The 22,591-nt window shown below is 41.4% G+C and overlaps 1 protein-coding gene across 1 annotated transcript in view; it reads right to left on the bottom strand.

Annotated features, from left to right (window-relative positions):
• Positions 1–2,879: 2,879 nt before the first annotated feature.
• HTR2A (5-hydroxytryptamine receptor 2A) overlaps positions 2,880–22,591 on the bottom strand; it is a 25,401-nt gene continuing 5,689 nt past the window's right edge. Inside the window, exon 3 of the mRNA XM_065743944.1 lies at positions 2,880–4,158. Within this exon, the coding sequence (XP_065600016.1) occupies positions 3,359–4,158 (800 nt within the window). The 3' untranslated portion in view covers positions 2,880–3,358. The remainder of the gene's footprint in view (positions 4,159–22,591) is intronic.

Here is a 22,591-nt window from a genome sequence, read left to right as displayed (position 1 = left end):
CTATGGCAAGCCACACAAAAATCTATTAAAATTTTGGTGCAAAGTGGCAGGATCAGTCCTTCCAAAACTGTCAGACATCTTCATAAAGAGCTGGAGATCGTGGTTTACATCTGCTTCACATTTCTGGCTTAGAGAGGTTTCTCGGGCAGAAGCTGCTGCTCTCTCAATAAAGCCATCTATCTGAGTGCTAGCAGTGTTATAATCTCTGGCATCAGATATCCCCACCTCTAACCAAAAATAAATGTTATGTTGCCTCCAGCTGTTCATTAAAGAAATGCATTCTAGTCTCTTAGGCCCCAAACACAGGTTTTATTTTAATAAGCGGGAAAGGATTTCATGTTCTGAGTTGTCTTCTAATGAAACATCAAGCAAGTAATTGAAACCCTTTCTATTTGTATTGAAACATTCCCTGTCAGTATTTGCAACCTGAGCAATTTCACATAATGAAAGAGGAACAGAAGGTGAAAGGAGAGAGAGACGGCAGGCTGATTTATACTGCCATGTGGCTGAAATGCAGACGGTAAGCAGAGAGCATCGGCAGTGGATGCAAAATATTTAGCAGCCGAGTGGGGGAGACTGTGCTGAACAGCAACAGGAGTTTCTGGAAGAGCTGAGCTGTGGAAAAGTGCAGGATGCCCATACTCCTGTTATGGCACACAGACCAGCTCTGCTCCCTGGCACAAATGGACAACAGGACAAGGGCTCTCTGTTCTTTCTGCTTAAATCTCTTGAAGGGACAGAAATGCAACAAAATTGGAACGAATTGCACTTAAGGTGGCAATTCCCTCCACTTTTAGTAGCACCTGTCTTTCCTCTCCCCTCATGCTCAGAACTGGAGTCCTTTGATCAGTATTCCTTGTATGATGGCAATCTGGTTTAATGCCAGATCCAGAGCTCCCTACTCACAGAACTTAGGTTTTATTGCTCCCTACCCTGGAGTTCTCAAGGGTGAATCCTCAAGGGATGGTGATAGGAGGATGGTTGGACTAGATGATCTTGTAGGTCCTTTCCAACCTAATGTATCTATGAATCTATGAATCTCAAAACCATCTTTCATCTGCAGAATGGAGATGTCTGGGCACCGGGAGGTTCTCAACACCCCGTTCTGAGGGATACCCTGGAGTGATGCTGGCTAGATGGTGTAATGAGAGCTGGTGGTTGTCCTAGGCTCAAACCTCCTGATTTAGCGTCTGTATCAAACTCCTTAACAAATAGTGGAAAGTCCCACTCTTCCCACCTACTTCAGCAGATGTTTCTCATCTATGTTTTGCAGATTTCCCCTGAAATCCCTTCTCTGCCTGTGTGGAGGTATGGGCTTGCACCCCTCTTGTTCTGTCATGAAGGAGTTGGAAGGGTATAAGGAGGGAGGAACAGTGAGCTGATTTTTCCTTCTGCTAAAGCTCTTTCACTTTGATTCTGGTGTCCGAGTGTTTCCATCTATCATCTTGGTGAGCACACCAGTTGATTTGACATGGGATCCAAAGGTCCCAGGTTTTGGGGGGCAAGCATTAATGGCCACATGCCCATGGATGACATGCATTCCATTGCTGTGACCTATCCCATGCTGGAGGAAACTGCCCCAAAACCCAACAGATTTAGTTATGTTACAGGTAGAAGAATAATAAAAGTGGTTGCTTGGAAATCAGCTGAACAACCACCCAAGTTCTAAGTCTTCTTTTACCACAGAATTCAATATTTTAAATTGAAGGTCTTCCTTTTCTGAGCTAAACCTTGTTGGATGAATGACGTTTGTTTACCTCTCTTTCTTTACCTAAGCAGGTATTTAATTGTTCTATGGAAACTGAACAGCTTCTTAAATGATGAAGGCATTGGAGTTTGGCTTCTGGATAGGTAGTACTACCTTTCAGATTTGACAGGATCTGAAACTGGAATGCATCCGACCTATGGCTGTAAAATTCATTTAATGAATCAAATGCTTGGACTGAAGTTTTGATGCAGCATTTGTGTTTCTGCTCTCCAGCACAGTCCCACTGACTTGAGTTAATATGATGCTTAAAAGTCGTCAGACAATGATTTTGGAGACATCATATTTGGTGTTCTTTATTGTAATGTGTTCTGCCCTTGGAGCTGTGCAGGTGAAATATGGTGCTGTTTATAAGACCTGTTATTTTCAAGTGGGCCCAATTTGCCCAAACATATTTCATTAAGGCTGAGTCCTAATAGTGCAAGCTACCTATCATTCCTGAGCAATCTACCGTAACAGCAAAACAGCGAAACCAGGGAAAACAACTTTGAACCAAGTAACAAGTTTTGAATAATTCTGACTCTATGAGTGCTAAAAGAAAACCAGGACAACTTCATAATGGCCTTTTTAACCAATGAGAAATGGCGAGAGAGAATCTGCTGAAAACTTTCACTAAAGGATTTACTCATGCAAAACTTTCACTGACATTACTTAAATCAGGCTCTGCTGGAATCAAGCAGAGGCATGGAATCATTCTTGAAATTACTTAGCAGTGCTGTGTTTGATTTTCCACTCTTCTCTCACTTCACTTCCCTGCCAACACCAGTGGGAAGGAGCAGAGAATCAAGTCCAATAATGACTTTTGAAAAAATTACTTTGAAGTTTTATGTTAGAACAGATGGAATTTTTAGAATGGAAATAAAGTGCAAGACGTGAAATAAAAGATTAAGAATGGTGGTAGAAACAAAGGATCATTCAAGTATAATTTACTTCTGAAGATTGCTAATTTGATCTCGGAACAAGTGGCAGAAGAGTCCATTAACATTTCAGAATGGTCACTTGGAAGAAAAAAATTAGCCATAAAAACACTATTACCAAAATTTCTATATAATTAATCTATACAGATTTTAATAGATTTTTCTTTAATGCTTTAAAATGTATTTTAAATATATATATTAGTAAATTAACCATCATTTTATTTAAAGTTCCATAAAGTGCTCATTCAGTTAATGATAACAAAATCCCATTGCAGCAAAACGAACTAGCTGGAGCCTACCCTGCAAGGAAATTAAAGGACAACTTAGCTTTCATTTGCAAAGAGGAAATAAATGCGTAGATTTCTTTACAGCCCATAATTATAACACCAGAAATTGCATTTTTCTTTTCTTTAAGAAATATATCCTTTAGAATATTAAAAAAATAAGTTTAATAAAGCCTGTGCTTAAAACAGCCAAAGTACTGTATGAAAAAAAAATTGCACATTTGATACCATTCAACCCTGCTTTTCTTCAATAGGATAGGATGAGGTGTATGTGATGTTACTGGAGGATCTCCCAGGGCTGATTTTTTTGCAATCTCAGAGCATCTCACCATGAGATGAAATTTTCAGTGTACACTCGGGGTTGTCATGGCAGCTGCCAACAGCTGGCAGAGTCACACGCCGCTGTCCTTTTCGTTCCCTGGACTGATGCTTCCCTTTGAGGTACCATCCATATGGCGTATTCCTATTGTGACCATCGAATAATCCTTAGTCATCAATTTTGCCTCTTTTTTCAAATTCTTCATTTGAGCCAGGTGGAGCTGGCTAGAATTATATGCAAGTGCTGGGATAGTATTCACTAAAATCAGCTGGAAAGGTTTCTTCTCCTCCTTGTAGCGACACTGAATGTAGCGAGAGAAAGCTGAGCGGTAGGTCTTATTAAACAGAGTATATACGAGTGGGTTGACAGCTGAAGAAAGGTACCCAATCCAAACAAATATGTTAAGTAGCCCAGCAATGACTTCCTCACTGCACGACTCCTTACAAATTACAGACATCACATTGGTGATGAAAAACGGGCACCACATCACAACAAACAGAAAGAAGACGATGCCAAGAACCTTGGAAGCCTTCTGCTCATTGCTGATGGATTGCATGGTTCTCCTCCCAGAGGTCCCCATGTCCCTGTTCAAAGAGCGTTGGAAGAGTTTCTCTGAAGAAAGGGAGCTCTGAGGGAGGAAACTAAAAGAAGCAAACTTGGTCTTTGGGCCAATGTCATTCACGCACAGCGTGGCTTCTTTCTGCAGAGACTTGATAGTTAAAAAATAAGTGACCACCATGATGGTTAGAGGAATGAAGAATGCCGCAAAGGACCCTACTAGGACAAAATTCTCATCTGCAAGAAGACAGTGGCCTTTCTTAAACACTTTGGAGTCATCTTGTAGTCCAAAGACAGGAATAGGCATGGAGATACCTGAAGGTACGTTAGAGAAAAAGAAGGTTAAACACAGAAACAAAAGATAACACTTCCCAATCTTTAAATAAGATTATACAAAACACTCTTAACAGTACAGATTATTTTTTAAAGAAATAGTACTTACAGAATGTAAATGATTGCTAGCAGATACAACGATTGGTTGATTCATCCCAAGGCAAACTCAGTTTATACAGGGGAAGGGAAGATTTTGTATTATAAGTTTTGGCAGCAGCGTGATACAACTCCCGTCCTTGTGCCACATTTACTGGGGCCATGCTAAGAAAGGATGCAGTGTGAAATGTTGGTCTTGCAGATGCTGAGTCTGGTGAACAACGCTGTGGTTTGTGTTTTGGAGGGCCCCAGCGAAGAAGGGCAGATAAGAGCAGCACTGGCAGCACACAGGATTCTGCAGTTACTCTAATATCCATTCCCTCTCCCATCCAGCTACACTCAGCCACAGGTAGAATATGTTTACTTTCATCACACCATCACATAACACCTGAAGGCAACAGAAGTATAAATTATTATTCTTTGGTCTTGCCCCCTTGCAAGGATCTCTGGGCTTGCCCTTTGGTCCTACTACCTTGAGAAAGGCTTTTCTCAGCTGTGATCAAGACGACATCCTGCTTTTCTTTTCTAGAGTCAGAGTTAAGAGTTGTTGTATTCTCTTTGTCTGTTTTTATTTTTATTTATTTGTTTGTTTGTTGTTTTGGAATGAGGATTAGAAGTGTCCTCAGTACAGTGAAATGCTGATTTTATGAGGAAAGATAAATTTTTAGCAGGTCTGAATGTGATCATCCACTGGGTTATTTTCTTCCCTCCCTGTAATCTCCATACAGTCGACAGCCTAAATGTGAAAAAAAACTTTCCATGGCAACGGCCGGAGGAAAGATGGGGACAAATTAAGCACTGATAGACATGGCTATGAGACAGCCTGAGATGCAGTGCACCCTGCAGACTGGCAGGATCCCTTTTGGGTACTGCCAGCTGCCTGCTGCAGCCTGCCCTCTGAAAGCACAGCCCCAGGGGCATCGGCAGCAGCACAAACCTCATCTTCCCACGGAGCTTGTGCTCTATTCATACTCAGTAAGGAACAGCAAAGCCAGGTGGTGAAGTCCATTCTCTTTATTCAGGTCCTCTCAAACACTTTCTTGGGGACTTCTGCACATGCTGCTAGTGCCCGTCTGAAATCAGACAGCTGCTGTTTTTTGCTTGTTTGCTTTGTGGTTGGGTTTTTCTTTAACATTTCTTTCCCCCCCTCCCCCCAGACGGATGCTGTCTTTCCAAGAGAGGCGATATTCAGACAACAAAAGGGATGATGTGACATGAAAACAGCAAAAATGAAGTTGTGAAGTGATCATACAGCCCGGCTTGGACAAAAGCAGCTGGGAGTCAGAATTCTGTGGAAAGTCAGTGTCATGGTGGAGCCCTACTCCCCTCTGCATCTTCAACAAGAAGCCCTGGGTGCTGTGTTTGTCTTTTGGGGAAAAAATAAATGTAGCATTTTATGATCTGACTGACATAACAGCATGATACTGTGCCCTCTCTTGTCTCTTATGTATCCAAGAATGTCCTTTCTGGCTCTCAGATGAGTCCTGGCATTCATCTCCTCACTTCCAGCACTTAAATGGCACCTGCTCTCTACCTCTCTTCCCCTTCTACCCACTCCTGTGCACAAGCTGCGAGCCCTGTGGAAGCACGAGCTGTCTCTTCATTTCATACGTTTCCAGTGCCAACAGATCTCCAGTCCTGCAGGAAGGCTCTGCAGTTCAGGCACAGTACAAAACAATAATTATAGTAATAATATTAAGCCATTGTTCTCTTCAAATGTTCTGTTCTTTTGGAGGCTTCTATAAGGCTCACTCTTTTTCTAAGCAGTGTAGCTTATTTTATCTGCACAGTTTTGCACTGAGTCACGGCAGTGCCTTTGGCCTTTTGCAGGAGTACCCCCCTTATCTGCCTGGGGCAGAAGCCAAAGGAGAGCCTGTGGTATTGCTTTTTCTATTTCTGTTTCAAGGCTGCACAAGCCTACATGCTTGAACTTGGGCTTTGAGAAGGCAACATGGGAGGTGTGACCTCATGCTCCTGAGGTGAGGAGTTCTGGGGAGCATCCTGCTTAGAAAAGTTGAAGTCACAAAATCACAGAATCACAGAGTTGTAGGGGTTAGAAGGAACTTCAGGAGATCATCGAGTCCAACACCCCTGCTAAAGCAGTTCCCTACAGTAAGTAAGGAACCCTTTGGCTGACAGCACCACAGGAGAGGTCACCTGCAGGTGCCACATTGCCCAAATAGTTCAAGGTGATAAATACTTTACAGGAGCTGGTGCAAGCTTCAAATTCCTCATTTGTTTTATAGGATGAGATGAAGGGATACTGAAAGCACATTGTGTTTCTAGCAGTCCGTTTCAGCTGTGTGGAAATAACAGTGCTACTTGAAGCAATACCACAGGTTTTCCGTCCGTTTCTGCCCAACATAGATAACAGCAGGGCTGTTTTTTTCAGTTCATTCAAGGACCTAGTGTGAGCTGCAGAGATAAAATAAGCAATGATATTGGCAGAGTAAAAAGATGCCTTTCATTACTATGAACCTTATGGTTCATCTGCAACAAGAGTTGTGGGAGAAGAGTCAGCAGCACTAGAACGAAGCAGTTTGTCTCTCTTTGATGAGTGGCATGAAGATGGCAAATGCATCCCAGTGAGGACAAAAAATTCAATGCCAGTCATTCTTAAAATGTAAATAAAGAAAGCTTCCCTGTGCATCCCAAATCCACTATTATGAGGGTTTTTTTAAGAGATATCACACATGACTGTGAGTATCACACACATTCTACTGAGGTCTGGACAAGATCAAACTCATACTGCAGACAGAGATAGTAAAAGGTCCCAGCCTACTCTCTATTCAGCCATTCATTGATAAGTGACAGATTCATGCTGATCCACCAGTTAACTTTGTAATAAAAGGCACAAGGAATCTCTTGGTACAGAATGAGAACATTCATTCAAGCTCTGGAGGTACATTAGCTACTGCATTTCCAGTTAATATTCCCACTTAAATCAGAACATCTTTCTTTGTGGACAAACCCTAAATATTATGTACCTCCAGTATAAAGTGATTTATTTATACAACTTGATTTATACACAGTTGGCTGTTTCAAACTTGATAGAGTTTAATAAACTACGAGGCAGAACAAAAACAGTGAAGAGGAGTAATAAATCCTGTATTAAACCCCAACCATTTGGGCACAACTTCAGAATGACAAAAGGTTCTTAAGAGCACCAAAGGTTAAGAAGTAAAACAATAGCATCCCTTCTATTGTTCTCTCTGAAAGGCTGGTAAAACTGACAAAAGTTGATTTAGTGGTACACGCTGCTGGCTTGCAAATCTTCAGAGATGCACAGCAGCCATATAACCACTTTAAGTGGACAGCTAAACTAGGTTTGACACCGCCTTGAGCTATTGAGATTATAAATGAATCACAGCCAGAATTCACCAGTAGACTTGCCCAGAAGACTGACAAATTGGGCTACCTAGGGGGAAGAAGGAGGGGGAGTGAACACATAATGTCAAGGTTCCTTTCGTGAAATCTCCTTCAAGGAGAAACTGTAAGTCATGCTATATGTCTCATGCTTTCAGCTCATATATGCCCATTTTGATTGATTTGAATACAAATTAGCATTATTATGCACCCTAGCAACTGTCCAAGGGATAGGAAATACCTTTAGAAATGTCACTACAGGTTCTCAACAAAAGTCAGTGCCGTTGTTCACCTCTGAATGAAGAAGATATGAAACCTTCCCAGCCCAAATTATAGCAGTTGCGTTGATTCAGACATACCGAGGGCCAAATCCTGGGGTGCTGCTTTGGGGCAACATAGTCATGTGGTCATTACATAATTTTCAATATTTTGGACCAGAATAGTCACATAAAATAGGGTTTATTTCTTTGATTTACCGTGGTTTCTATGTGGATGAGTCTGCTTGCTCCAGGAACACAGACCCTAGGGAACCACTTCTGGGGGTATTGTGGGGGGACCATGTCTTCCTCTGCACGTCAAGCATGTAAATGTGTCTGGGTCTTATATCAGCTACCTGTGCACTTCCATTTACACCTCAACAGGAGAGCCACACAGCCTGGCTTAATGTCTCTACTTGATGGGTTACCCAAGGAGGTAATTGCTTCCCTAGACCTGAGATTTCTGTGTGCACCTGAAAGTGTTGTTTCACAAGTGACCCACCTGAAGTCATGACAAACCTTTCACTGTTGGAATGTCATTGCTGCCCAAATTGTCCCAGACACATAGTCGGTAGTATGGCTGTGCAGTTTGCTGGTGGACGGCAATACAGAAGTAGAGAAAGGATTTGTTGAAAATCTGTGGGTATTTTGGGAATCACCATGTGAGCCTCCATCTAGTTCATCATGAAAACTCTTCCTTTCTTAGTTAGGGTTCCCAGAATCCACAGCAGGAACTTCTTGGCAGATGGACATGCTGGTAGGGATGGGGATGGGTGAGGAGCTTTCTCTCACAGCCCCCACACTGTATTCCTTTCATATGGATTTCCTTGAGAGGTAAGCCATTCACAGTGCTGGTGAAGAACCATCTCCTTTCTGCATCCCAGAGACACCATCCTCAAAGGGCTGGAATCAGAGCAGGTCCAGACAATTCCCTTATCTCTGTCCATAGGCCAAGCTTAGGTTTTTGTAAGAGAGGACACACAGGGGGCTTCCTATAGCATTCCGTTGGAACATTGTCTTTGGTAACATGTTGTGTTTAATACAACCAACAGTAGAGCCACGCTATATTTAACTTCACGTAGTGGGGCAGCAGCCAATACCTGGATTATTCCATAAATTTTGAAATGGCTTTGCTGATGGAAGCTCAGAAAATCTTTTTGAAAGCATATTATTTAGCCTAGTGGGAGATATATTCAATTCTTTTCATATGAGAAAATTATCATATATCATTATAATAATATAATGCCGTAACTGGTCTATTTCACTTAAGAAAAATAAAATCATAAAAGTATCAATATCCTCCTGGTATATTCCTCATTCACATTTTTGATCTTGAAGCCTATTTCTTAAAGTGCAGAGATCTGTCTGTCCAAGTTAATTTGCAGGAGTGTGATAATAATTTAAATAGAAACAGAATTAGTGGAGCAGTACAGAACAAGGATTGAAGGCCAGCTGCCTCTTTATCACCCCAATGATTAGAAATCCGGGGTTCCAGGGTAGGCTGAGTTATGAGAGGAAACTGCTGATGGAGTTGCTTACTGCTTCAGAATAATCCTGTTCACTTACAAAATGTGTGTGCTGTTCTATTTCCTAAATGCAGCAGGAATCAAATTGGGAAACAGTTTCCTTGCTCACATCTCCAAGTGCCATTTCTGCCCATACACTCCCCAAATTCTCTTTCTTATCTGTGTGCCAGGATTTGTTTCTGGCAATTGTGTGCCCTTCACAACTGGTCATTCTCATTTCCTTGCTGGATTTTCTCATCCTTTAGAGTAATAAGGAAAAGTTACACATTTTTGTATTGCAATTTCCAGTTGAGCTTCTCCACTTTTGTCTGTTCTCTTCATCTAGTGACATTATCTTTGATTTGTGCAGAAGATTCTGCCAAGGTGCTTACTGGCTCCTGGCAGGTATCTCAGATAAAGACAAGTTGTTATCCTTCTGTGTAATATGATTATCCACTCACACAGGGGACTAACAGGAGCCTACACATGTCAAATGACTAGAAAGAAATAAAGAATTATAAATGTCCTAAAGAAACCTACCTTGAGAAAGGATTTAGGGACTGAGGATTTCAGATTATGCCATTAGTGTATGTAGCAAGGAGCAATGGGGAACAAACCCCAGTTTGATTGACCAAGTTGAAATAGAGATCCTTGCTATTGCAACCAAACCATGTTAGCTTGGTGGACTGCCTGGGCAGCCTTCTCCTTCTGTTCACTGTCATGGCCAGAAGGGAGGTCTCCAAGGGGAAAGGAAATGCTGGAGTAACCTGTGCTGCCTGGTCATAAGCAAGGAGTCTTCCATAGCTAGTCTAGGTATCTAATTTCAATATTACTTCTTTTTAGTTATTTCCTAACCTATTTCCTTCAACCCTTGCCTTCAAGTCTTAGAATTGTTAAGATTAAAAAAAGACCGCTAGGTTAATCTAGTCCAACTGTCAGCCCATCCACACCATACTAACCATGCCCCTCAGTACCATGTCTACATGGTTCTTGAGCACCTCCAGGGATGGTGACTCTATCACCTCCCTGGACAGCCTGTTACAAAGCCTCACCGGTTGTTCTGAGAAGAAATTTTTTGTAATGTATAACCTGAACCTCCTCTGGTGCAACTTAGGGGCATCACTTCTCATCCTATTGCTGTTACCTGGGAGAAGAGGCTGACCTTCACCTCACTACAATCTCTATCCAGGGATCTGTAGGGAGCAATAGGATTTCCCCTGAGCCTCCTCTTCTCCAGACTGAACAATCTCAGCTCCCATGCTCCCCATGAAATCTGTGCTCCAGTCCCCTTACAGCTTTGTTGCCCTTCTCTGGACGCACTCCAGGGCCTCCATGTCTTGTTTCAGTGAGAGGCCCAAGACTGAACATGATACTCAAGGTGCAGCCTTACCAGTGCTGAGTACAGAGGAATGGTCACCTCCCTGTTCCTGCTGGCTGCACTATTTCTGATACAAGCCAGGATGCCATTGGCCTTCTTGGCCACCTGGGCACACTGCTGGCTCATGTTCAGCTAAGCATAGACCTACAACCCCAGATCCTTTTCCTCTGTGCAGCTTTTCAGCTACTGTGTCCTAAGCCTGTAGCATTGCATGGGATTGTTGTGACCAAAGTGTGCTTGGCCTCACTAATCAATCCAGACCATCCATATCCCTCTGTAGGGCCTTCCTTCCTTCAGGCAGATCAACACTTCCTCCCAGCTTGGTGTCAAGCAAACTTACTGAGTGTGCATTCCATCCCAGTAGCCCCATCTTAACTGAATCTCTTGACTTTTTAGAATAGAAGCCTTTCTGCCAGGAGTTAGCACACTGGTGACTTGCAGCACTGGGCTCCCACATATAAAATTTTCCCTTCTAGAGCCAGCTAAGAGAATAATGTTCTCCTTGAGCAGTCGAGATCTCAGAAGATTGAATTTATCAATTTAGATATAAATTTCCTTTTTAGATGACAGATATACTTGAATTACAGCTCTTTGTTTACTATAACATTTCTATCAATTGAAGCACAAAATTTTCATTACTTAATAGGAAAGATCAAATTGCCTAGTAAGTAAATTTTTGTGCACAAAAAAAGAATGAAATAACATGTACCACATGCTGGATTCTTCCTCAGATCTCCCATGGATTTGATGGATCCTCCTTTCACCATTCTCAGCCAGGTCTCACAGTGAATATTTTAGTCAGATTAAGTCTGGAGAAAGTTGTCAAAGGCCCCAACCCTAGACTCAGCAAGTGTGATAATGTTTAGATTAAAAGTAGATCTCAGTGTTTTGTGCAGATTACTGTGCAAAAGCAAATCATTATAAATGCATCTACAGAGACAAAGGTGGAAGCAGGAATGCATCTAAGTTTTGCTTTCGCAGCAGAAGGCTCTGTGGATACACAGGAGATTAAAAATCAACACTAAAAAGATCTTGAATTATCTTTTCTTCTTTACTGATTCTTAGGGACCTACTCAATCTGATCTCCAGTAAGGAGTATGTCATGGCTCTATGATCCTTATGGGTCCTGCTCAACTTGGGATATTCTATGACTTTACAGTGGCACACGGCATTGACCTGTTCACCTGAACAAGAGCCATCCCTGTCTTCCCAGGATGACACCTTATCTCATCCTTACAGAACCCTACTCCAGGTAAACAAGAAATATTTGTGATTCATGAGTGTTGTGGCACTCTGTTACTGTGTGACATCTCAGATGAAGTATAGCACCTGCTTTTACCTGCTCAGTCCCATGTTCCCAGATATTGAGAACTTGTGGACAGAACCCCAGCACAGCTGAGGCTGGCAGGGCCCTCTGCTGCAGCCCCTGCCCCAGCAGGGACAGCCAGAGCAGGGTGCCCAGGGCCATGTCCAAGCAACACTGCAAGATCCCCAAGGAGGAGACCCTACATCCTCTCCAGGTAGCCTGTTTGTGTGAAGGACCAGACTAGATTTGCATCTGGAAATGGGCTTCTCTTTCTCATTAGCTCACTGTCAGCCCACTTATTCCTTCTGCTTTATAACCGGGAAGAGCCTGAAGGAAAGGAGGACAGGGAGACCTGTCTATGACCTCAGGTGTGTTTTAAAATCTGTTGGAGTGGAAAGCTGATGATTCTTTACCACCTACTCATCTCAGAGGCATGTGGATACCATAATACATCACATCAAATGAAGTAGGGCTGAAAATAAGCATTAATTTCACATGGACACACACACATCTACAGATGAATACACACCTGCTGAACGAGTGCACTGAATTTTCTAAATGACTGAGCTACGAGCTGTGTTTTCATGATCCAAAGTCATCACTAAGCTTTTTACTACTTGCATCAGACTTGTTTTGACAGCTCTGAGTGTAGCTAGTTACAAACACTGTAACTGGTGGGCAACCTGATCTAGTGCTTTATCTAGTGGGTGGCAACCCTGCCCGTGTTGTGTGGGAGATCTTAGATGGCCTTTAGGGTCCCTTCCATCCTAATCTATTATGTGATTCCATGATTCTAAGACCAATCGTGAAAATCAGCAGGGCCAATGCTGTGAAACCTTTAGCCTGAAGATTGGCAATGCATCAGTGCTGCTGTATCTCTTAGCTCAAGGAAGATTTTCTGCCAGCCCTCATGTGGGTAAAAGGGAGGGCACAGGTTAGCAGTGGAGGCTTCTGCAAAACTGGTAGCCCTACAATATGACAATACAACTTATATTTTTGTATGGGTTTGTTGAGGTCTCTGGGAGTCTTCTTGCCCCAGTGTCCATCCCAGGGGCATTGCATTTCAGGTGAAGTGAGCAGGGCATGTGGCCCAGTGTGCCAGTTCTCCTGCATGGACCTTGGTTTTCTCTGCCCATCTGTCCGTGCTTCAAGTCCCTGTCTCCAACCAGGGTGAACCTCCCAAGTGGGAGAGAGGATGCTGTGCTGAATTACACAGGGCCCAAAGGAAATCACATTGCAGCTCCAAAAATGTAGGGGCTGGGAAAGTTTCTCCTGTGGTTGTCCCATCTCTGGAGGTGTTCAGGACCAGTGGGATGGGGCCATAGGCAGCCTGATCTAGTGCCTAGTTTAGTGGCAGGCTGGAACTGGATGATTTATGATCTTTCTTCCAACCCAAACCATTCTATGATTCTATGACTATGATTCTGTGATTCTATGACTCTATGATTCTACTGTAACAGTAACACATTTTTAACACCTCCCACCTGCAACTTATCTGCAATATTATTTGCAATAGCAATTTGTGGGTGAGATTGTGACTACCCCTGAATCTGGAAGGAATGGAAATGTGTCTGGCTGAGCAAGGATGGGAGACAAAGGAAGAGCCTGGGGGAGGCTGCTGAGCAGCTCCAAGCCCAAGGTATCCAGATAACATCCACAGTGCTGCTGATATTTGGGATCCACTGGGAGCTGGCCTTGGTGCTCAACTCTGGGGGACAGAAGTTGGTGATGGCTGTGTAACCACTTCATCCATGATGATGTGAAGTGATTGACTTAATGATAAAGAGCTGAATGATTTGTTTGAAAAGTGTTAAGATGTATCATGGGTCTCCAGCCTCACTCTCTGCACAGGGGCAAGGTGCTCCTCACCCTTCCTTAAAGCTCCCTGATGGACAAATCTGCTACTGGCTAAGTTTAGGTCCTTCCAGCCTAAGTTGTTCTATTGTTCTATGAATCTATGATAATGCTGTTGCTCAGAAAAATACAGAAGAGCAGGTCAAGGATTCTTTTCCCTTTTTGTGTTCACATTTAATGTTCTTTAAATCACATTGGTGTTTTGAAGTTCCCTGTAGCAACGGCTTAATTTCTCTTGGAAGAAGTTACAAATTTGTAGTTTTCACTGGCTTAGTGAATGTTGCTCTTTAAAAAGCAAAAGGCTCCAAGTGGGATCAACTCCATCTGTGTGTTGCATTCCTCTTGTTTAGCAAATCACCTTTTTGTCTTCTATGTCAGTGCCTTCCTGCCGTGTTCACTGTTCAGCCCCTCAGGAGAACAGATTTGGGTATAATTGTACTTCAGGAATGAAAGACACGCAATGCATTTTTATCAAGATCTTCCCTGCTCATGTGTTATCAGTCTGCTGTTTAGCTGTGAAGCTCCTGAAGGCTCCTCAGGGCTAACTTATTATACTCTCTACATGCTAAGTGCACAGTAATGCTTTAAAAAATATAGTAGCAATAAGCTAGAAATTACAGGATGATCTTAGATATTCCACTCTCATAATCAACTAATGAGGTGGCAGTCTAAGAGGCAAGATCCTTCACTATCCCAGTTTTTACCCTTCTGGGCTTTTAGTTATTAGTTTGTACAATTTGTTAAATGCTGTTAGTTTGCTTAACAATAGCTTAACCCTCTACTGGCCTGGAGGATTTCTACTGGTATCTATCTGAGATCTCTCCTGCATTTTGGCTTGATCTCATGTAGTTTAGCAGGACACTGAATGGCAGATAAGTTATTATACATATATATATGTATATATAATAATAGAGATGGTTTTCTGTTTCAGTGCAAAAATTGCTGTTAAAAAAATATATACATATATATACAAAATCGCTGTTAAAAAAATATATTTATTTTTTTATTTTTTTTTAACAGCAATTTTTGCACTGAAACAGAAAACCATCTCTTCCTCTGGACTTTCTAGACCTTGGCCTACCACGAATTATTTTTGCTACCTTCTGCCTCTTTACGGCAGTGATCTGTACCTCACTGCCCTGGCTCTGGCTGAGCTGCTGTGCCAAGGTTCCACTGTAATACAATTTTTTATGGGTTCTTGCAGAGACTGTTCACCAAGCAAATGATCAGCTTTTGGTTTGTTATACAAAGAAGCTGCACCAATGGCTTGTTACTGGGTAGCTGTCCCACTGCAGTGTTTAATTTGGAAAGACAAATGGGACATAAAGCAGCTTACTAACATATACTGGTCTGAATACAGTGATTCAGGATACTCTACTTCATGCTTCACTGCCCACCTGATGGATAATGCCCTTCACACTGACTGAACTGCTCTTTTCTCAGTTCAGACAGTGCTCTCTTCATATCTGGAAAATACCAGAGTCAGAGAGTAGAAGAAAAATGGTAGATGATATCTGCCCATATTTCCCGCCTACAGGTTGCAATGTATGTGTTGAGGAAAAATCCCTAGGCTTATCTTTCTGCTAAATGTCACAAACCACCTTGACACTGAAAAAAATATGTTCATTAACTACTCTTGTAACAAAAAGCTATGCTTGCTGGAGGAACCTCCTCATGTCCTGCTATGGTAGGATGAAGAGCAGGACTTGTTTTACCCTGGGAACTTTGTTTCAGGTAATCAGGAATATTTTGTCTCAGCTCTGACTTGCATTAGCTGGGCATCTGCTTAGAAATGGTACCAGTGACATGGGCATGGGGAAAGTTAATTGCAGCCCAAGTCCGTGATAGTTTGAGATGTTCATGCTAATTGGGGTATATGTATGATTTTCTTTTAAAAGCACAATTCTGTGACACATTTATCTTTTCTAACGTTATAAAATGCAAATTCTGGCTCTAATAAATTCTCATTCTTAAAAATACATAAAAGATGTTGTGAAATGGCTCTGTGCAATTTTAAAAGGACTTGAAGTTTTTTATTGATAATTTTTCTTTATGCAATTGAGTGTTATTTAACACTATTTTTTTAATTTATAAGGTCATTAAATGCAATTAGAGGGTACAGATGACAGAGTTTATAAATCTCAACACCAGTCCTTGTGCACTTCTGCTCATTTATACTGCATGTGGCTTCTTCTATGCAGAAATCCTGGTTCCTCTGAATAGACATGCTCAAGTAATTTTTTGGTCAATACAGGATCCCCTCCTGTCTGTATACTGTTGTAGAGATCTACCAGATCTACCAAAGAAGCCTTTGTATGTGTCCCTTTTGCATTTTGCAATACCTCATGTAGCGCATTCTGCAGAAGTGTTGGCCTGGGGAGGGACATAAATTCATTCTTCCCTCTCCATTCATGGAAATCCTTTCTAGATTCTTCTGTGTATTACTCATTGTGCTAAGTACACAACTGACCGAAAAATATAGCCTTTCAGAGAAGGAGGAGTAACTTATAATACATGCTGTACTGTTACTGCCATTTTTCTTAAAACATTCCAATTACTCTGAAATGTCCTACAGAAGAGAGACTGGCTGATTATAGGGCTTATTGCAAACCAAGAACAGTTACTTATTCATTCAAAGAAACCTAATAATAGGACCAGCTCAGACCAACTGAATTTAATGGGTTTTTTTGTTTGTTTGTTTGTTTTTGTTTTTGCCAGTAGCTTAAATGAGAAGAAGAGCACAGTCCTCATGATCTCCTAAGTGAAGTTAAAAAAAACAAAACAAAAAAACCCACAATGAACAAATTCTGTCATCAGCACTCTGATTAACCCTGCTCCTTCCACATAGCTGTGCTATTAAAAATACACATCTGTTGTGTAAAACTTGCCTTTAACAATAAAACCAAAGCAGAAATAAATGACATACATTAATATCAACATAGTATAGACAGACAGACAAAAGAGGTAATTCTCCCACTGTATTTAGCTTTGGTGTGGTCTCACCTCAAATGTTTTGTGCAGTTCTGGGCTCTCAATGTGAAAAGGGCATTAAGGTCCTTGAGAGCATCCAGAGGATTGCAGCAAAGCTTGCAGAAGTGCAGCGTGTGCCCTGAGAGGAGAGTCTGAGGACATTGAGTTGTTCAGTCTGGAGAAGAGAAAGCCGAGAGGCAACCTCATTGCACTGTGCATCTGAGGAGGGGAAGCAGAGAGAGGTGCTAGTCTCTGCACCTGGGAACAATGACAAGACTGGAATGGAACAATGTTGAACCAGAGAAGGCTCAGACTGGGCATTAGTAAATATTTATTTCCTGTATGAGTGGTCAAGACCTGGAACAGGCTTCCTAGAGAGGTGATTGATGTCCCGTTCCTCTCAAAACAATCTTAAGTAATGCCTCATAACCAGAATATATGTGCTAGCCAACTCAGAAATGTGCATCACAGCATTTGATGTTAGATTTTTTCAGACAACACGCACATGAAGAGCTCGTTTATTTGTTAGATGTCACTGCTGATGAGATCATTAATACAGCAATGAACTCCTTACTGGCATAACTGTTGCTGACTAGTGAGCTTCATGCACGGTGTTTCTTCAAAATTCAACAAAGAAAATCCCGTTCCTATGAATGACAATGAAGCTTTAATACTGTATTTATGAAATTTTATGCCATGACCCTTAATCATCATTAATGCAATTTTCTCCATGTGTTGCATCACAGCTTTTGACAATACCTTTATGGCATTTGATTTTTATGGTGGCATTTGCATCTATATATGGAAGAGGTTCCAAACATTCCTAGATCGACCGAGCGTGAAAGTTATGTTTGCCCTTAAGATCCTCAGACTGGGAAGAGCAAACTGTGCACTCAATCTCTCAAATGTTTTCACAAATATATTAAAAATATATAGAAGTGTTAACTAAGAAAATGATGATAAATACTGCTAAGAATTCAAAGACAAGTTTTCAAAAAACAAATTGAAGAAAAGTGACTGACAACTTGATAAAGAGTGTAGTGTAGCAGATATTTTAGGGTTAGCGGCAGGACTTCCAAATTTAGGTGCTCAACTTTAGATCTTTTTTGTCAGAGTATAGAACTGTGTGTAATGATTTGCAGTGTTGGTAAGGATGTTCCATGTAATACCAAATGGTCTTCTCCTATACCAAACAATCCCCAAACTAGACTTAACAAACTGGAAAACTGTAAGAGGGGGATATATATGGGGGTTATTTCACCAACTTTGTTCAATTCCACTTTACACTTTTTTTTTTCTGCCTGAGAATCACAGAATAAATCTAAGCTGTGATGACTGGGGAGAGCAGAGACTGCCTGAAGGCAGTGAGCAGATGTGTAGGCTGAGTGAGAAATTACAAGCAAAGAGAAAACTCAGACTAAGAGGATTTGAGCTTCATCAAACTTCGACATTAACAGAAGGATAGAAAGAAATAAGGACGGAGGAATGGGATCTATAAGGGCTTAACGTTCATGATCTCTTTCCTGTGGCCCTGTCAAGAATTTTTTAAAGGAGAGGATGCTGATTTTGGCCTCTTGCAGAACAATATGTTTCCTAGGCTCACCTAGGACTGGAAGGTTCTTTACCTATCTTTTTCAGTGTAGGCTCTATTTGTAATTCTATAGATCCCAGCTAAATGCTATTGAATAAATTTCACTGTAATTCTTTTTCTAGGAAGAGAAAACACTTGGGCTTTTTACACCTGCTCTCACTAATGACCTCTGTGCTTTAAAACAAATGGAATAATTTTCAGGGTTTAATGGGCTTTTGCCTTCAACAGCTACAAATAATCTAATTATCTAGCCACCCTGGGTACTGGATGATTTAAGAATTAAAGACATGATTAGAATCTGTTACAGTAATTAGAATCCATTTTAAACCAATTGCCTGTGGCATTACATGGTCTAGTGAAGGAAAGGCTTCTGGCTAAATGCTCTTCTTCCAATAATGCAAAAATAAATGTTAGTACAGTAGTTTTTTTACTGAGAATATCAAGACTTCAGAAGTCAAGTCAAACAAATTGCCAGTCCTTCTTTATGCTATTTGTTTTTTTAAATATGTCACACATCACTGAAGCTAACAGCTAACAGAAAGATGACCACAGATTGACTGGGCTTTGGATGAGATTCATTGAATGAATCTGTCCTGTTAGAAAATACATGGAAAATTAAAAATTTATTGAATGAAAATTTCATTACTTACATAACTTAGAAGCGATAATGAAAGAGATATGGGTAGATTGGGAAATCTGGAGAAAACCTCTGCAGAGAGAGAATGCCATGACCCACAGATCAGATAGAATCGTTTGTGGGAGTCAGCAAGTAGGTGTATGACAGTGACCCAGCTGGTATAACAATCCTGAATTTCCAGAAAGCTCTGTCAACACTACTTGATCCAAAACTGCTTAGGAAATTAAGCTCTGATTGCAGAGGAAGAAGAATCTTCTCACAGGTAAAGGATGAGTTGAAAGACAGAAAACAAGCAGTAGGATATAATGAGTGATTTCCACCATGATGGCGATAGAAGTTAGCATCCAGCAGCCTCTGTGTTGTCCAGTGCCAGTCTGCCCATCTGTGACCTGTCCACATGGACACTGGGATTGAGAAAACAGACTGGCAGCCCTTGGCTGGATGGAATTGTAAAAGCTACTCATAAATCTCAGCCAACAGGCAGCAAGGAAACATCAGGAAGCATTGTGCATTAGTTAGAAGGGAATATTTCCCATATGTGCATTGTTTAGGAAATAGACTTTGGAATCATACAGCTTAGTATATCCTAAAGGATAACAGCATGGTAGTACTTACTAAGGTGGGAACTGAGAACGAGAAAGAAAACATGATATTGGATGAACTTGTGATATGTTCATGCTTGGAATATTATAGTCTGGCCACCTGTCTCAAAGAGAATGTTAGAATTGCTAGCAGAAATTTGGAGGGGGGATACAGAGATGACCTGGACATGGGATGCTTCCACAGAAAAAGAGCAAAAATAGACTGGGACTCATCCTGGTACAGTAATTGTTAAAGAGGGATAACTAAGAATGTTGATAGTGAAGGAGCTATTTAGGCGCTTTGATTGAAAGGTTCCCCCTCTTTCTCCAGGCAAAATGAGCCTCTGTGCATGGGAACATAGGGCATTTCATTTCTTTCTTTGCCTTCTTACTCTCCATGTCATGCATCTCATTCACAGGGCACCAGCTGAGCTTCAAACTGCAGAGGCAAGGGAGTCAAAGGGTATCTGAACTGAGTTTAGAGGGCAAAACCTTGAGAAACTCCCATCCCTCTGAATTTGTCACTGAAATTGCAGCCACACTGTGAGCTGGGGAGAGTGTGCTGTGCCTGACACTGGCTCTGCCTGCGTTAGCTGTTCCTATGTGAACATGCAAGATGTTCAATAATTTATAGCACTGCCACTCTTAAGTAGCACTGAGAGCCTGAAGACTGGAAAAAGATACATAGAGCACCTCTTTGTTCTGAAACAATTTTCAATTAGTAAATGATGTATAAATGACCTCACTCTTCAGAAACCATTTCCTATCTTTCTGAGTCAGGTTGTGATGAGTAAAGATGGGATCAATGACTGACTGGCAGTAAGTTCCATGGAAGATCTGGGATCTAGCAAGTTTCCTCGTAATTCATTTCTTTCACACAATATAGAAACATGCCATGCTGCAATCCTAGTCCAGACTATCAATGGGCAGCTCAGGAACTCCTTTATAGCTTGTCATATAGCACGTCGCATTCTCCATAGATCATTCCTGACCCAGTTTCCAGGCAGGGAACAGACACTGTCTTCCTTCAGCTCACCTCCTCATGCCCCTTGCTTCCACAGCACTAGCAAACAGATGAGAACTGCTTTATTCCTGCATACCTCAGGGTCCTTTTTTTATTTCATTTATATCTATTTAACCTACATGTTCTATTGATTATGTGCTATCTGTGAATGAAATGGAGCTTATCCTATCAGCCCAGATATCTTTCTAACATCCACCACTGCATTACATATGTCCTTATCCATCTGCAGTAAAGTGGATGCCATCTTATTCACTTTTGCCACACTTGTGTGCCTTCCATTAAAGCAAGGAGATGCATTTTTTAGATTCAAATCAAATCTGCGTTTTATCACTTGCCACAATGACGACAAATAAAACCTGTGGCTCAAGATATCATAGAATGAACCCCTCCTGCTGTAGGTCATAAACAATGTTCTAACCAAAAAAGCTTAAAAGTAGTTAATTTTTTTCTGAATTCACTTTAATAGTGATCTTATTTGGAAGCTCTGGTGGAAAGTTGTTGCCTACAGAAAGATGCTGAGGTGTGCAGACCCATGATTTGCTCATTCTCATCTTTCTATGACTTTGTTAGTGCAGGCATCACACACTAACACTGACAAATGCATTACAGACACATTTAATGAATGCTTTGCTTTTTCATGCTGTGCAGAGAATGCTTACACTTAGAAATGCCTGATACTGGGAAAAAATGGTCAGAGAAAATGATGTTTTCTACTGGATCAATAAGCAAGGGGACTATCATTCTATGATTCCATGATTCTATGGCTATAGAGATAGAAGGTATAATTCATGCCATCTGAAGGGAAACATCTACATCTGAATGAGTTGGTGTAAGCTTTCTGTATAATCTGTAGAGAGCTAGGGTTTTTTTTTAGGGTGTAGTCCACGTGCCCTGTGCTAGATATCTACATCTGGTTAGATGGACACATTGTGAGCCCTGTGCAACCCTGCTGGATGTAATCGGGTCTGTGGTACCTTGAAGAGCGCACAACCACCCTTCCTGTTGAGAGAGAGCTACCACTATCTCTTGCAGTTCAGCAGAAGATTTGGCTGTTCTGAGCCACAAATATCCTGGAATGCAGATTGGGCTGAGAGAGGGAGACCAGGAGACTGCTCAGAGTGGCAGGCAGGCAACAGTGCTAGGCAGCATCTCCACCCCTGGTAATGGATTACTGGTACCACTCGCACTAATTTATTTTAGCAAGGGAAGCAGCTCATTGTTTTTGATTACTGGCAACTGCTCTTCCAGAGCAAGAGAGTGAGTTTTTATGGCTTCTGAATAAGTGAGCTGCCAGTGCTTGGGGTGCTCTGCAGAAATGGATGATCCAAAAGGAGTGGTGCTCTCAGCATGCTTGGAACCAATGCTCAGTGTGTGTGAAGAAAATCCTGATAGCATCAGATGCCAAACATTTTCCATCTCCCACATCATGAAACAGCTCTGGATCAAGGGCACTGCTACAACGTACAGTAACACATGACACTGCCATATCTGGTTTCAAGTCTCTGGGTTATGCCAGTGTAAAGAGAGATTCTTCTGGTGAATCATTCAGGGCACCTCTTTGAGGCTGCAGCTCTGGGATCTCTTGTCTATGGTATAGGCAGAGTATCTAATGCCTCCTAAATGAGATATTTTAAAAACCTCACCCTATCTACAAGGAAAAGACAAAAAAAAATCTGCTCACATATCTAAGCAAGTTACTGTAATGAGAAGCTGGAACAACTGACTTACATAAATCAGGAAAATCTTTTCAGTCAATATAATTTTTTTTTCAGATTTTATGGTAAAGGTGGATAATCAATATGGGAAATAAACACATTTTTATAACAAAACTGAACCTAACAGTCTTACTG

The sequence above is a fragment of the Cyrtonyx montezumae genome, unplaced genomic scaffold (genome assembly GCF_038088225.1).
Source record: "Cyrtonyx montezumae isolate F1298 unplaced genomic scaffold, pur_monq_1.0 scaffold_3, whole genome shotgun sequence".
Lineage (NCBI taxonomy): Eukaryota > Metazoa > Chordata > Aves > Galliformes > Odontophoridae > Cyrtonyx > Cyrtonyx montezumae.
This window is presented reverse-complemented; position numbering and strand designations above follow the sequence as displayed.